At 36.2% G+C, this 14684-nt stretch overlaps 1 protein-coding gene across 1 annotated transcript in view; it reads right to left on the bottom strand.

Annotated features, from left to right (window-relative positions):
• Positions 1-1491: 1491 nt before the first annotated feature.
• Positions 1492-14684, bottom strand: part of ITGBL1 (integrin subunit beta like 1) — a 124692-nt gene continuing 111499 nt past the window's right edge. Inside the window, 3 exon segments of the mRNA XM_066313491.1 lie at positions 1492-2571; positions 4047-4160; positions 8988-9134. Coding sequence (XP_066169588.1) covers positions 2480-2571; positions 4047-4160; positions 8988-9134 — 353 coding nt within the window. The 3' untranslated portion in view covers positions 1492-2479.

Genomic DNA, 14684 nt, shown 5'->3' with positions numbered 1-14684 from the left:
TGATTTTTTCTGTATGTAAGTTAACAAACAACTTTAATAAACTTTTTGAAATGCTATGGCTACATAATCCATCCAGTAGTCAAAAAGGTTGGAGCTGATTGGTTTAAAAAATCAAAGTAGAAATAAAGATTACTTTATAAGTATATAAATTTAAAATTAAAGCAAATGACAAACTATAATGCATCAAATATGACACTAACACTACCTAAAGAATTGTTCTTTTATATATGAATGAGTACCTGAAATACCACAGCTGATCTGCAGTATACATAAATGTTTAGATGCCATGAAACAAGTCAAAAGCATCTAGTGACACCAGATGAGATTTGATTATCTAGTATTTTCTTAATACAAATCCAAATGGAAGGAAAGCAAGGAGAACTTTGTATTCTTCATTGTTTACTCTCTGATTCAGCAGATGAATGTATATGCAAAAAATCCAGTGATTATGAGATGATTCAGGTCAGTGGTATTCATTATTCATAAATATAAATAAAAGCAACAATTTGTGCTCTCCAGACACTAGGGTTGGCAAAATGCATACCTGCTAAAACTTAAGAAAATATTCCTGTTGAGCTCCATGGAGTTTAAGGGTTTAAAGTATAAAATATAAATTAAAATTCCAAGGTGAATTTTACTTTGAAGATTCTTTATGCTTTATGAATAGAGTTTAGAGCTCTGCCTGATACTTTGGTTATCTGATAAGAGAGTAGCTAGCAGCTTTGGGATGTATGTCTAGTTATTTATCTGCATAGCTTATATATAAGTTGGCTGTTTGGTAATGGTACTCCCTGAGAACATGGGCTTCACCAAGCTTCATTTTTAGAAAGAAAGAATCCAAGCTAAACTGCGAAAAAAAGTGGTGGTTAAAGAGCAAGTTATATAGGACGGGGGAATGATAAAGCAGTTAAATACAATACTTTGAAATTTTGCGATCTCTTACATGTTCTGTACCATTGTATTTTCCTATTTCAAAACTGTCCTTTCTAAAAGAAAAGTAATTTCTAGACTAATAATGGAAATACATTTTTTTTTTTGTTCATACATAGTTCCATTATTTCTGAGTCATGTACCTCTTCAAAAATCAGGACCTTGGCACCTAAACCACAATGTTCAAGTTTGGTATCTAAAAGAAGTATTTTTGAGCGATTTAATCAATTTCTTGCTCAATCATGGTTTCACAAAATGTAGACACTTTTGAAACTAAAATGTATATTTCTTTTTTTTGCTCTAAAGAATTCAAGGGCTGCCAAATCTACATGTACAAAAAAATAAGAGACTCATATGTAAATAACTTAGGGACGTCCCAATAGTTGTGCATCATTCATAACTCAATGTGAATTTCACACTGAGCAGCATTTCACCATTGGAAAATAAAAATAAAATTTTTGTTCATACCACTGCTTTGTTTGTATTTACTGTATTAAAACTTTAATTACTTTGTTGACATTGTCCAAACATCTTTGGCTGAGACCAAGCTACTGCATGAAAGCAGTTAAATTCAGTGAATTCCATGTGTGACAGGGCAATCTGTCCTTAACAGTTATTTCTAATAGTAGACAGAATTTTCACCCTAAAATTTACTAATATAGAAAAATTTTCATTTGCTTTACATGTAGGAAGAAACTGGACACATGGAACTGTACAATAGAAGAACATGTGAGTTGCAGAATACATAGGCAGAATAGGCAATCATACTTTTATATCTTTATTAGTTTCATTCCATATGTTTCTATAGGTTATGTACTTGAAAGCATTGTAATATGTAGATTAGGTAACCAACTTACTGACCTATCAACCACAGAAACTAGAAGTTCTCTTGTGGAAAAGGTTCCATTAAAACATTTTGGGTCTTCAGTCTATGAGTGTCATGTAATATTTACATGACCATAGTTACAAAATTATTTGACCAAATTAAAAAAAAAATAAAAATTTATAGGCTTCTTTACAGTTCCTCTCAATTTATGAGTTGGTTCATAATCAGGGTTGTTGGAAAGGAAAAAAAGGGCCAAATAGTGTGTTTTTCAAATACCATAAAACAAATCAAACATTATTTGACAAATATTCAACTAGTGCTACTCTTCTACAGGTGTATTGTTGCATACTGATAAGGAGACATGACAACCAAGTAAATAATGTTAAAAAAAGGTTTTCTTATACCTTTGCCTCAGGTTGCTCAAAGAAATAGTTATTATAGGTAAAATATTTGTCCCACTGAATTTACAAAAATCTCTGGAGAAGTTCCATAGGGCCAGTATTTTATGACTTCACCCTCTAGAGCTCAGGTTTTCCTGTTTCCTTGTTTAGTTTTCTGATGCATTTCTTTATGGAGCAGATCATCAAATGTGTTCTAAGGTATTTACAACCATGAATGTGTGCGTGCATGCATACCCACACCCAGACACTTCTGAAATTAAATGTCCTAGCAGCCTAAACAAAAAGAAACAAAAAAAAAGTCCTCTGTCTTTGACATCCTTCATTAAGGGTATTCTCTTCCCAGCCAGATTTCACAAGCATTTCCATTCCATCCTTCCCAGCACTCACAGTTTCCACAGTTACAAACACCGTTACCTAGAATAGAATGAATAAAGGGCAATTAACATAATTGAAATGTACTACATTAAAATGTGTTTTATGGGAAGTAAAAAGCTCTGCTAAAGTAGATGCATTGTTCCTTTATTGCCCCCCTACCCTTTTTTCCTTTGGAAGGAAGCAATTACGTTGCATTAAGAAGCCACCCCATACCTATAGATGCATTAATGGCATGTTCTCAATACTTCCATCAGTGGTATTGCAAATACTGAAATTGTGTATGGTGAAGTGTAATTGTGTACACCAGTGTTTGTACCCAGCTGGTGAGGCTAAGTGTTCACACTGTCCCTCCAGGTACAAAGAAAACCAAGATAACTTTTAACTATTATTCATAAAGAAAAAAACATTAAAAGCTACCAACAGAATAGCAATAAAACCATGACTTTGAACATGAAAAACTTTAAACCTAAAATCTCAGAAGTGTCATACAAATAAATCCTAGCTCAAACTCTCTATTAAATTAAAAATGTCCCTGTCCCTGCAGCAGGGAAAGAGTTGAAACACATTTATTAATTTTATTTGAATATGTTTTATGACCCTTGGATGCTCAGCTTGAGAGTTCTATAGCTTTTGTTTTGATGTAAACTCCTCTTCCTTCTAACTTTATGAAGATCCGGATTAGGCATTAGAACTACAGATAGGGCTCCTGTTCCTGGAGCTGGTTGACTTCAGAAAATGTCCCTTGCTAACAAGGCTAGCTGGAAGACAAAATTTACTAGTGTCAGCCTTCACACTCTCACTCTAATTGGCTTGCAGAGTTTTTCCACATCTAATAATTGCTCAGCAAAGATTTTCTAAAATTAAGATTTGTAACAGGAAGCAGCCAGTGAGTTAATTTAGCAATTCCCATGCTGCTTCTTGTCACTCTGCTTGTCACGAGGATTTGTTGGCAGCCTGCCCATTTCTATCGACATCTGCCACCTGCGTATTCAGACAAGGTTAAGGTGAAGCTGCTTGAATCAGTTGCCATCACATCATAAGTAAAGCTATCAGCTATTCCAGCCTCCCACTGACAATTGTCTGATTGCTAGGAAGTTCTGTTAACCCACACAAATATTCCCGTAACCCATCAGTGAATCATGTCTGTGCCTTAAATGCATTACAGACATGGAATGTCCAGTAGAAAAACAAAAGCTAAGGAAACCTCATGATCATAATGCTGACAACTGTGTCCTTTGCCACAAAACAGTAACTTGTAGTCTATTACAGAGAGAATTGTTGATAGATTCCATAGCTGGCTTACTTACTTAAATTCATACTCAGGCTTTTAACTTTTATTTTGAAACCTTAAGTTGATCATTGCGTTGCATGAAGAAACAATTATAGCATGTTTGAATAACCAGCAAATGTGCTTCCTCCATCACTGGGGAAATAAGAAGCTGGGCTTTGTCTAACATAATTCCCAACAACTCAGTTTGTGTCCTGAAGCAATTAAGTGTTAGCCTGTACTGCACCTGTACAAATGAGACCATCATGTTTGTCACAGTCTCTGTCATCGCATTCACAGAAATCGCCCGAAATGTACCATTCCTCGGGTGAACAGATGCACTTTCCACAGTGGCAGGAGCCTGAAATCACAAAAATTATTACTCACAGTCAAAGTGTACTGGCACATTCAGACTAGAAAATAACAACCCAAATTACACACATGCAACCATATGCATGTGTGTATGTGCACAAAATTGCTGCCTAAAAAGCTGTGATATAAAAGAAAATAATCAAGCTAAAAGCCTTTTGAATGAAAGGATTATTTTGGCATGAGCTAGAGTATGGTGGGATGTTACTACTGATGCTTTGATCCTGCTATTTCAATCAGGACTCACATTTTGAAGCTTTCTTTTAGGTTCAGAGACCTACAATCAGGGTTTCCCTTCCCAGTAACTTCTTTTTTGTTATTTTTTTTACTACCAAAGATCAAATTGTCCCCAACCCATTGTTACTGAAGGCAGTAAAATTATACCCAGGGAAAAAAAAAACAAAAAACAAACAAAAAAAAAAACCACAACATCAACAACAACAACAAAAAAAACAGTCCTCCTCATTTAAAGCTTTCAGGGGTGAGTTCACAAAAGACCAGCAGCACCCGAGACTAACATCTATAGACACCCCAAATCCTCTTCACCACAAACAAAGCTTCTCCAACTCCCATGGAATTACTGAATATTTGCTCTAGGTCAGAAAGCATTTGTGCACACTTGACAGCTCAGCAATTGGCTCATTCCTGCAGTGTGCCCTAAGGCCCCTTGTTGGGACAAGCTGCTCTCCTTCTCCTCGAGGATGTCAGGCCACACCCTCACAGGCAAAGCAGAGACTGGAAGGTCAAGTTCAGGTGATGCCATAACCCAGGGAGCACAAGAAACCTCTCTTGAAGGGAAGACTCTGAGACATCCTTACCCTCAGGAGAAGGTTCATGGCTCTGAATCCTGCACAGTAACAGGAATCCTTGGACAATCATGTGCCAGGAAGCCTATAGCCTGAGAAGTACATGAGAGAGGTTTTCTACAACTAGAATTGCCACAAAGAGATGGTGGTTTCTCCTGAATGATTCCAGCACTTGGCTGAAGAGACTTGGCTTTTACAAGATGGCATCTTCAGCAGCCTAGCCCTATACAGATTTCAAACACTGAAGTGGGGATCTTACTAACTGCTAAGCAAAAATCCTTTTGTGGACCTGGCCCTAAGAAGGGGTAACAGCAGAAACCAATGTTAAAAAAAAAATAAATTTAAAAACCCAGATTAATTATAGCAAGGAATACATGCAAAATTTTCAACTACGAGAGGCTGGGTTAAAAAAAGTCACCAAAGAAGCTGTTGACCTTTTACAGAAGATGCTTATAAATGAGTTAAAGGCACCTGAAAATGCTAGCCTTCTGTGATATTTCCAGAATAATTCCATTAAAAAGTCACCAGTGAGTTGAATGTATTATTAAAGAAAAAATATATAGAAGGAAGCTTGTTTGTGTCAGAATATAACCTAAACAGAATTCATGGGTTACTCAACAGGACATAAGCCAAAGCCTATCAAATTGTCCTTTTCCATCTTTCCAGGTCTTTCAGTGACCTCTAAATAAAAGCCATAGTAATTAACCCTAATACACTTAAAGAAAATAAGTTGCATCTGTTGATATCAACTGATTTTCCATTGCTTTTCCCATAAACACTGAAGCTTAATTCTTGAAAACTTCAGAACAGCTTCAGCAGAGTATCTAATTTTTAATTAAATATGTAATTTAATGCTTATTTTAAATTCAAAAAAATTAATTCATCACCTAATTTTAGAGAAATGCTTTAACTTGTAACATATGGAACATGTAAATATATTCAGGAAGAGCTAGTGATTAGAACATTTGAGGATGGAAATATTTGATTAAGCATCTACTTTTTCTGTGAGTTCTGAGTACTACTTACTGAGCCACTGGCCTAGAAAACACTGACATTCCCTACAAGGATCAAAAATGCCATTGTATAAGGAGGCAGTGGAGGATAGCATACATATCATAGGGTTGCTCTTTTAAGAGGTACACTAAGATACACTTGAGAGTAATTTAAACCAAATACCTCTGTTTATGCAAACTGCAAGGTACTGACATCTGAAAATAACAAGGAATAGTATGAGTGTTTTATTGAAATTAAAGCAGTTATTAAGAGTATAACACTGTAAGACGCCTGAAGTGATTCTGCATAAGTAAGCACTGATTCTGCTACTGAGGGATGCCCACAATGTTTAAAACTGTTTTGCAGAAGATACAGCAAGTTTAACACCAAGTCAAGGAAGGAAGATAAGGCTCCAAAATACAAAATCTGTTAGGGAAATTAATGTATTGAGTCTTTTTCCTGAACAGGGCATGCTGCTCTGGGAGGCTCCTCAGTTTAATTGAGTCTAATGAGTTGCAGGGTGTTTCCTGGGATGCCAGCCAGATCCTCTTGGATGGGATTTGGCTCATTACCTTGCCCATATCCTGCACCGTTACAGTCACCATGTACAGCCCTATCTTTACTGCCAGGGAGGCAGCAGCGTGGTGGGTGTTGCTGTTTTCCTTGGGCAGAGCTTTTGCTACAGGTGGCACAGTCAGCGAGCCAAGATTCTGAAAACAGCCTAGGAATGTGGATGCCCAACTTTGCTTATATTAGCAGAGTGCAATTTTCTGATAGTGTTCAGCAGTTATCTGCTGAAAAACAGGTCTCTTCACAGTCTATTAAAACCTACATACAGAAACTCAAGCTAGCCTCAGTCCGTTTTAGCACTTCCATATCATGGCTAGATTTCCAACAAAAAGGGAATAACCACACTTAGTGCACAGGTTCAAAACTCCCTTTTATTTGATGAGTAATCATTATTTTTTTCTCACTGTAGTGAATCAGAAATAAAAATTGCCTATTTTCTTTGCTGGATAGTTGTTTCATTAACAGTGTTTTAAACTATGAATATCCAGTAAGACGTGGTTTCCAGATACATATCTTAGCATCAAGAATAGATTTGCTAAAAAAAAAAAAAAAGGATACAGGAGATAGCAACCTTCTTGGTTGTTTACTGGCCACATCCTACTGAAGATATCTCATGGAGGTGATTTCTTTTTTGGGACAAGCACTTACATGTGAATTGCTGTTCCTACAATAAAGCTGCTATTGCATCTAATTTGACACAGCATTTTTATATTGACAGTCTTCAGGGCAACATTTCATGACATTGGAAGCTAATATGTGCTCAGGGGCCAAAGACACTTAACCAAAAAAAAATCCACCACTGTTGCTGAGTATGGATTTAGGGTCACAGAATCACACAGTTGGTCAGGTTGGAAAGGACACTAGAGTACCTTTCAGGCTGCTACAGGTTATGTAAGTGACCAGATCCCAAACCACACCTCTGCAGCATAGCCAACAGAGGCAAAAAAATCCTTGATATCTCTGCAAATTCCTGATGGGTTATCCACTCCCAAAGTCTCAAAGTAAATTGCATCCTTAAAACACATGTTTAAAGCTAATTGTTCTCACAGTAAGAACCACAGGCTGGAATAAACAGTTCTCAGCCATCCTTAGAAAAAGATAGCAAATAATACAAATATTTTAAAAACCATCATAATTTTTCATACTGATACAGAATCTTACATAAAGCATTTTATTGATACCAAGCATATTCCCTCATTCTAATGGTTTATATACAAAATCTCAGTGAGGCACATATTAAGATAAAAAAAAAGTTTATTTCTGCAGTAAAACAGAGTAATTTCCATTTCTCCAGTAACTCACCACCCTCTTACACATATACTAATTTAAAGATAGCCCCATCTGGAAAAAGCAGAGAAATAGTTGCAACTTTCTCATTTTTTATGACATTCCATCAACTGAGGGAAAAAAAAAATACCTCAAAACAAAATGAAATGGTGCAATAGGGAGAATTCTGATAATGATAATACTGATAATACAGATGGATGAAGGCTGAGCTGGGAAACCCCACTTAAATTTCCTTTCCACTGAAATAAAAGTTACCAAAGGGAAAACTGGAAATCTGCCTGGCATAGAAGGTTCCTAACTGGTTTTTTCCAGCTGGCAGATTTCTTTCCTGTCTCTGCAAGGGACATAAAAATATAGGAAATGGCACACAGAGTCTGGATTGAGTGCATTCTAGGCTATAACCAGTCTGTTTCTTGTCTATCCTTTTTCAGACACATTATGTACAAAAATAGGCAATTTGCACTACAGGGGAGCTAAAAAGCCCTCTTTCCATTAATGCAATTTCCTAGCCTAAAAGATTGCAAGGTAAGAACCTCGGAGAATAATTTTAGATAATTATTAAGATTTTCTAACTTTTATTCTTCCCTGTGGCAATTTTTTCAAAGCTGAACTGATGCTGATGTAACCACCTGAATGAAAATTAGTAAATGAGAAAGTCTGCAGGATTCATTTGTGGGGGTTGCAGACATCCACTTTTCCTTTGTGTCTGTTTTGGGAAGCAGAGTGATTAAGGATATCAAATTGCTTTTAAACTATTTCCTCCATTTACTGTTGTCCAATATATTACATTTGCCATCTTCCCCACTGGAGTGTCACTGTGGGTAGTACCTTTTTCCCCCAAAGTGGAAGGAGCACTAACAGTTAGTTTCTAAGGTACAGCTGTTTCACACAGACCATCAGTGAAACCCATACAGGAAATCATATGCTACTAACAAATTGCAGAGGAGAGCAACGCTGCTGAATGAGTATGGCTGGGGTGGGCCTCTGACAAAATGGATGTAAGTGCATTATAGACCATCCTTTAACATCCTTTTAATAATGAGTACCTTTGAAAGGCAGGGTTTATAAACAACACCCCCCTGCCATGCACATCAGTCTTCCAGAAGGTGACTGTTTTCCTCTGTCAGGCACTGACACAGGGTAGCTCAGCTGCCAGATCTTACCCTTCCCGGAGCATAACACACCATCCGCCGACTCGCAGAGGCTTCTGCTCTCCTCCTCCGTCATGTTGCACTTCCTTGAGTGCTGGCACAACTTTCCAAACCACCCATCCTGGCAAATGCATCGGCCACACGAGCAGACACCATGGCCTGTAAGGACACCAAGGTTGGTTATGAGCAAGACAAGCAGAAACCTGTGACTTGGTTACAGCTTCAGACCTCTTCAGTATGAAGTGTGTGCTATGGGACAGAAAGACTGATGGGGGGAGTACATCCAGCAGGATGGCCTTTTCCAGTCCTCTTCTTGCTAAACAGGGTGCCCTAATGATGGCCAGAAAACAAGTGAGAGATAGGTCAAAGAAACCCTAAAACGTGGGTGAGAAATGGATGCTAGAAGCCATAATTAGCACTTTAAAGAAAGGGAGGGGAAAGATAAAACAGAATTTTTAAAAAATTATTTGTAAAAAGATTATTTAAAAATTAAAATGTATTGAATAATAAACTGAGTAGAAAATTTGGCCAGGAAGAAGGGAAAACTGACAACAAACAGAGACAAGAATAGAGGAATGGAGAATAGAAATAAAAATAGTAAGAAATGTCTCCCACCCAGAATTACATTTTTCAGCTTTGAATAATATTTCTGCATCAGAGACAATAATTCCTTAGGTAATCAGTTACCTGGGAAGCAAATTATACATGCCAGTGACTTTTGTCCTGTCCTATCTGCTATGTAGGGCAAGAGATCAGAAATGAAGGACTGAGATAATTTGGGAGCATGGACTGGGAAGAAGGGAACAAGCAGTAGAAGTATCTGGGAAAGCATCAAGCTGTAAGGTGCAGGGAAGCAAACCAGCAATTTTGTTTTTCTGATTAGTGGATTTCTTATGAGCCTCCAGTGCAATTTGATTTTGTAAACTGAGAGGTAACACTGGTAGAAGGCCAGAAGAAAGGCAAATCTGGTAGTTTGCTGTAAGTGAAATTCATTCAAGTTTACAGATAGTCAAATACCTTACAAATTCTAATTACAAAAATACTGGGAGCAGCTCCAAAGTCTTCAAGTTGTCATTCTCGGTGTCTAAAACTTCAAAATAATTTTTGTACCTCAGACTCTGTATTGATCTTTGCAGTTTTTATCATATTATTGATGTCTATTATATTTTTATCATATTTATTATATTACCTATGAAGGCTCAGTTAACAATGACACAGTCATTATTTCTACCCACTTCTAAAAACTGATAAGTAGCAATGATAAAGTTTGATGCTACTTGAACTTTTGTGTCAGACTGGAAAACAAGAACAACCATATGACAACCCAAAGTACAAGAGGTAGAAAAGAAGCATATATTCTTTCTTACATGCCCCTTCCAGATAGATGTCATGCAATAGTCTATATTAACTAACTAAAATTAAGCTTCTGTCAGAGCATTTTTATCTACCTTATTTATTTTTAATTAGTAACATAGAGATTAGAACTCAGATTAGATTAGCTCAGCCAATTAATGGATGCCACTGCTGCAAAATTAATTCTGAAGATACAAACCCCTCTACTTTTTTAGCAGTGAATAGTATAAATTCCACTGAGAAAATAATTTTAAGGCATTTTTCTTGTATTCATTATGTGTTACTGAATTAAGGGACTGATCATGTCTGTAAAGCCTTTACACTAGTCATATAAAAAGGTAATGAATAATCTAAAAATTTGTAGCAAACACTTGCATTTTACCACATAAATTTGTCTTGCATTTTTCTGTAATGACAATTTCTCTTCTCCTTTATGCCAAATAAATGATCATTTTGTCTCAAATAAACCATTAAAAAATAATAATTGTTCCTAGCTGACACCAGCTTGGGCAGCTGCAGCTTTTTGGATGCCTCATCCATTAGAGTGGCAAGTGTACAAGTGTTTAGCCCACTGCTTGTTAACTCTAAGCTATCTCATGCAAGTGTGGTAGCGTGAGAAAAATTGCTTTACATGGTCTAGTTGTGAATTTCCTTCAGAGGAGGGTAGGGGTAGAAAGAAAGTGATAATCTGAATAGTTAAATCAGTATTTTATCATGTTAAGCAATTCATTTTGACTGGACTTCCTCAGTAGAAGATTTTTCTTTACCCCTAACTATACAGTTTAAGCAGATTTACTGAGAGATGTTGATCTTTCAATATTTCAGACCTAACATAAAACAGTTAAAATCACAAACAAATTACATTGCAAATGCTTATTCATAAAAAGCCATGTTAATGAACTTTAAATAATCAACAATATTTTAAAAAATATTACCCAAAGAAAAAAGACTTTGATGAAGGAGAGGCAAACACAAAAAATGGTGTCAAATACTCTGTCATTTTGTCTAGAATTATAACTCAAATAACCACAAGATTTAAATGTGAAAATACAAATCCCACAAAAAAGCAAGCTGTGACAGACTACTAGTAGGGGCACATTATAACCCTGAAATCAACCTGAACCAAACTGGACACCAGGATGAATTATTTCTTGCCATGCCTGGAACTGAAATTGTGTTGTTGTGAGAAATTCCAGTTTAGGACTACTCATGCAGCTGTTGGTAGTGTTCTCCAAAAACCTGCACAATCATTTTATAATACAAAAGGTATTATGTATGTATTATGTAAAGGGGAGCACCAGCACAATGAAAAAGGTGAAGTTATCATTACAGAGGAAGCTGGTTCTTATTTACAGACTATTACAAACAGATGATGTTCTTGAAGGGCAACTGAGGCGAGACCCAAGCAAAATTTGGCACCTCAGGAACAGAAGTTTCTCAAACTAACACAATATAATGCATTTTAAATGGATGAAAAATAAAAAGTTTTAAAAGTGTAATAAGGATATGAAAAATTGCAGCATAACACAGATCCCTGATATAGAACACAATAGAAAATGAAACAAATATTTTCTCTATATTTAAATAGAAACAGGATTTCCATTTTTATTTTTTCTTTTAAATTGCAGGACTTTCCATTATATTATTAGCAGAAGAGAATATTAAACTACATATATCTGCAAGAAATATTTCTAGGTGAGCAGGCTTCATTACCCTGCCCAAATATGCTAAATGAGCTGCTAAAAATGTTCTTGGAACACTGATTTTTATTTTTTGGGTTTTTTATTGAATACCATAAGACCAGAACAGTTGTAACAACTGCAGTTGGAGAAACCTAATATAAATGTGAAGTAAAATACTGACTGTCTATTGTATTTTCAAGTAGGTCAGTTAATCTTGTTTAAGTCTAATGAAGGTGGACTGTGCCTCCAGTTTGACTAACACAACAGTCAGGTAGTTCAGTACCATCTTCAAGTGAAACACTGCAGCAAAAAGGGACAATGTCCCTCTCACACCTACCTTCCCAGAGAAAAGTGAGGAGGCAGAAAATTAGAGCATTGATTAGATGGTGTTGAAGTCCTGCAACTCTGTGATATCCATGAAGAGATTTTTGCAAAACTTGGAAGGGTACTAAAAAGTTCTGAGGAATTCAGAGGGTATCAGAACAGATACTCCCAAACTACCAGAGAAAGACAAAGCAAGAGAGAAAACCTGATACCACACAAGATCATGTAAGAAATGAACCAACATTTCAAACAAGGGTGATGACTGTTAGAACAAACTTGAAGTGATGTACATGTCTTAGGCGCTCAGAGAGCATGGCCTGCTCAGAGAGAGGCTGTTGCAGCACACAGCGCACAGACCTCAATGCAGGGAAAGCATGGCAGTGGTGTAATGGCTATTTATAGCCTAATGGAAGAGATTCAACAGAAAAGCCCCTTTTGGATTCACAAAATTAATATCTATTAATCAGCTTAAATGTTAATGTACTAGCAATTCCTTTAATGCTCATTTGAGCAGAAGGATTAAATTAAAATGCTTTTTGCAAGCCTTAATCATATTTTATGATATCTGAAAAGCTAAACAAACTAAGTTCTCTGTGCATCTCTGTAAAGTGTTGACTTTTCACACACCTACACAAATGTCTGGGTGACAGAAATCTGTAGTGCTTTTGAAAGAAAAATTAGAAAAACTACATTTAATTTAATACAGACTATGCAATGCCATTAGTACCTGTATTAGCTACAGTAGTCACTCTTGCATCTAATACCTACTGATTAAATTTTCAAATTTATTTGTTGCTGCCCCTGGATGTGCCTCAGAGCTAGGATGAAACAGTTAAACACAAGGACACAGGCATTGAATCATTAACTCTCCTCTTAGTATTGCCAAAATAAAACCCTAATTCACATTAATTTTATTCCTGTTAGACTGTGAATTGTCCACTATTGAATACCCCAATTTTCACCTTTGTTAGCACCAGTTTTATTCAATAAACATGTGAATGAACTGCTGGTTTTCTGGGAATTTTGGTGGGTTTTTTTCCCCCTCAGAATAAATTGCATTTTTCAATAAAAAATACCACAATAAAAGTTCTCCACTAAGTAATAAATATATATAGAATATATATATCTAGTATATTCATTGTCCGTATATAGTATATATGCTGAATTCTGTAACAATTATATGTTCTTCAGAGTCCTCTGTCAAAAGAAAATGGTCCCTGCTTTAAAGACTTTTCAACAGAAAGATGAAAGAGCTGTTGATTAAGATATAAACTTTTATTTTAACATGGTAGGAACCTCAGAGAAATGAGAGATTCAATTCAGATACCCAGTAGCATTGGACATGTCCTAGGATATCATGATGGCAGCAGCCAGGCAGGCACCCCTGTGTCCTTGTGGAGCCAAGCTGGGCTCAGGCAAGGGTAGTCTTAGGGATCACAGGTCATAAAAAGTGCTTTAATTTACTTGGCTGAAGACTTTGAAATTACGTGCCATATAGTTGGAAAAGCCACAGTTGGCTCAGGAGTCATATTTCTGAATTCTCAGAACAGTCAGTGCCAAAACCTGTCTCTGTTTGGAAATTGACAGGTCATATTTTTCTTTCCTAATTTGTTTTTTACATATATTAGAGAGTTCCACAAATGTCTTATATACTTCTGTTTCTCTGGTTCAACATTAGTGCAAGAAATGAGAAAATTGTCTGACAGCAACTTTACCATACTTAGCTTTGCTTAATGAAGCATATAATTAATCATAGCTCTCTCATTTCTGTGGTTATGGTCTTATTGGTCATCATAAGAACATGTTATCTGAAAAAATCATGCTTCTGCTTCACTGAAAAGATAACAAAAATAAATGTCATTCATGATTTCTGCAGTATGGACCTAGAACTTTCACAAAAAAGGATTTTACATTTACTGTTGTATATCTTATATTCAAAAAAAAGAAGCAAAAAAAGCAGTACTTCCTCTGAATCCAATTATTTAGCCTGGCTGGATAGTAATGAATTTTTTTTATTCAAAGGACTATAGCAATTAGGGGCAACTTATACCAGACTTTTGAGAGGGAGCTTTACCATCGTACCTCCTGGCAATGACTGTGCAATCCTAGAATCCATCACTGTAAGAATGTGATATAGATGTTTCTGTCTCAGTTTGAAAAGTTTAAATCATTGGAAAGCTGGGAATTGTGGATTCAGATACATGTTATGCCCTATAAACTCCAGATTTTCCCTTTTTTAATACTTAATACTGGTTCAAATGATGCATGGATGAAAATGTGTAAGTAAGTACCAGAAGGAACACCAGAATGAGGTCAAATGCATGACCTGCACTAATAAGCAACAACAAAT

Source organism: Sylvia atricapilla, chromosome 2 (assembly GCF_009819655.1).
Source record: "Sylvia atricapilla isolate bSylAtr1 chromosome 2, bSylAtr1.pri, whole genome shotgun sequence".
NCBI lineage: Eukaryota > Metazoa > Chordata > Aves > Passeriformes > Sylviidae > Sylvia > Sylvia atricapilla.
This window is presented reverse-complemented; position numbering and strand designations above follow the sequence as displayed.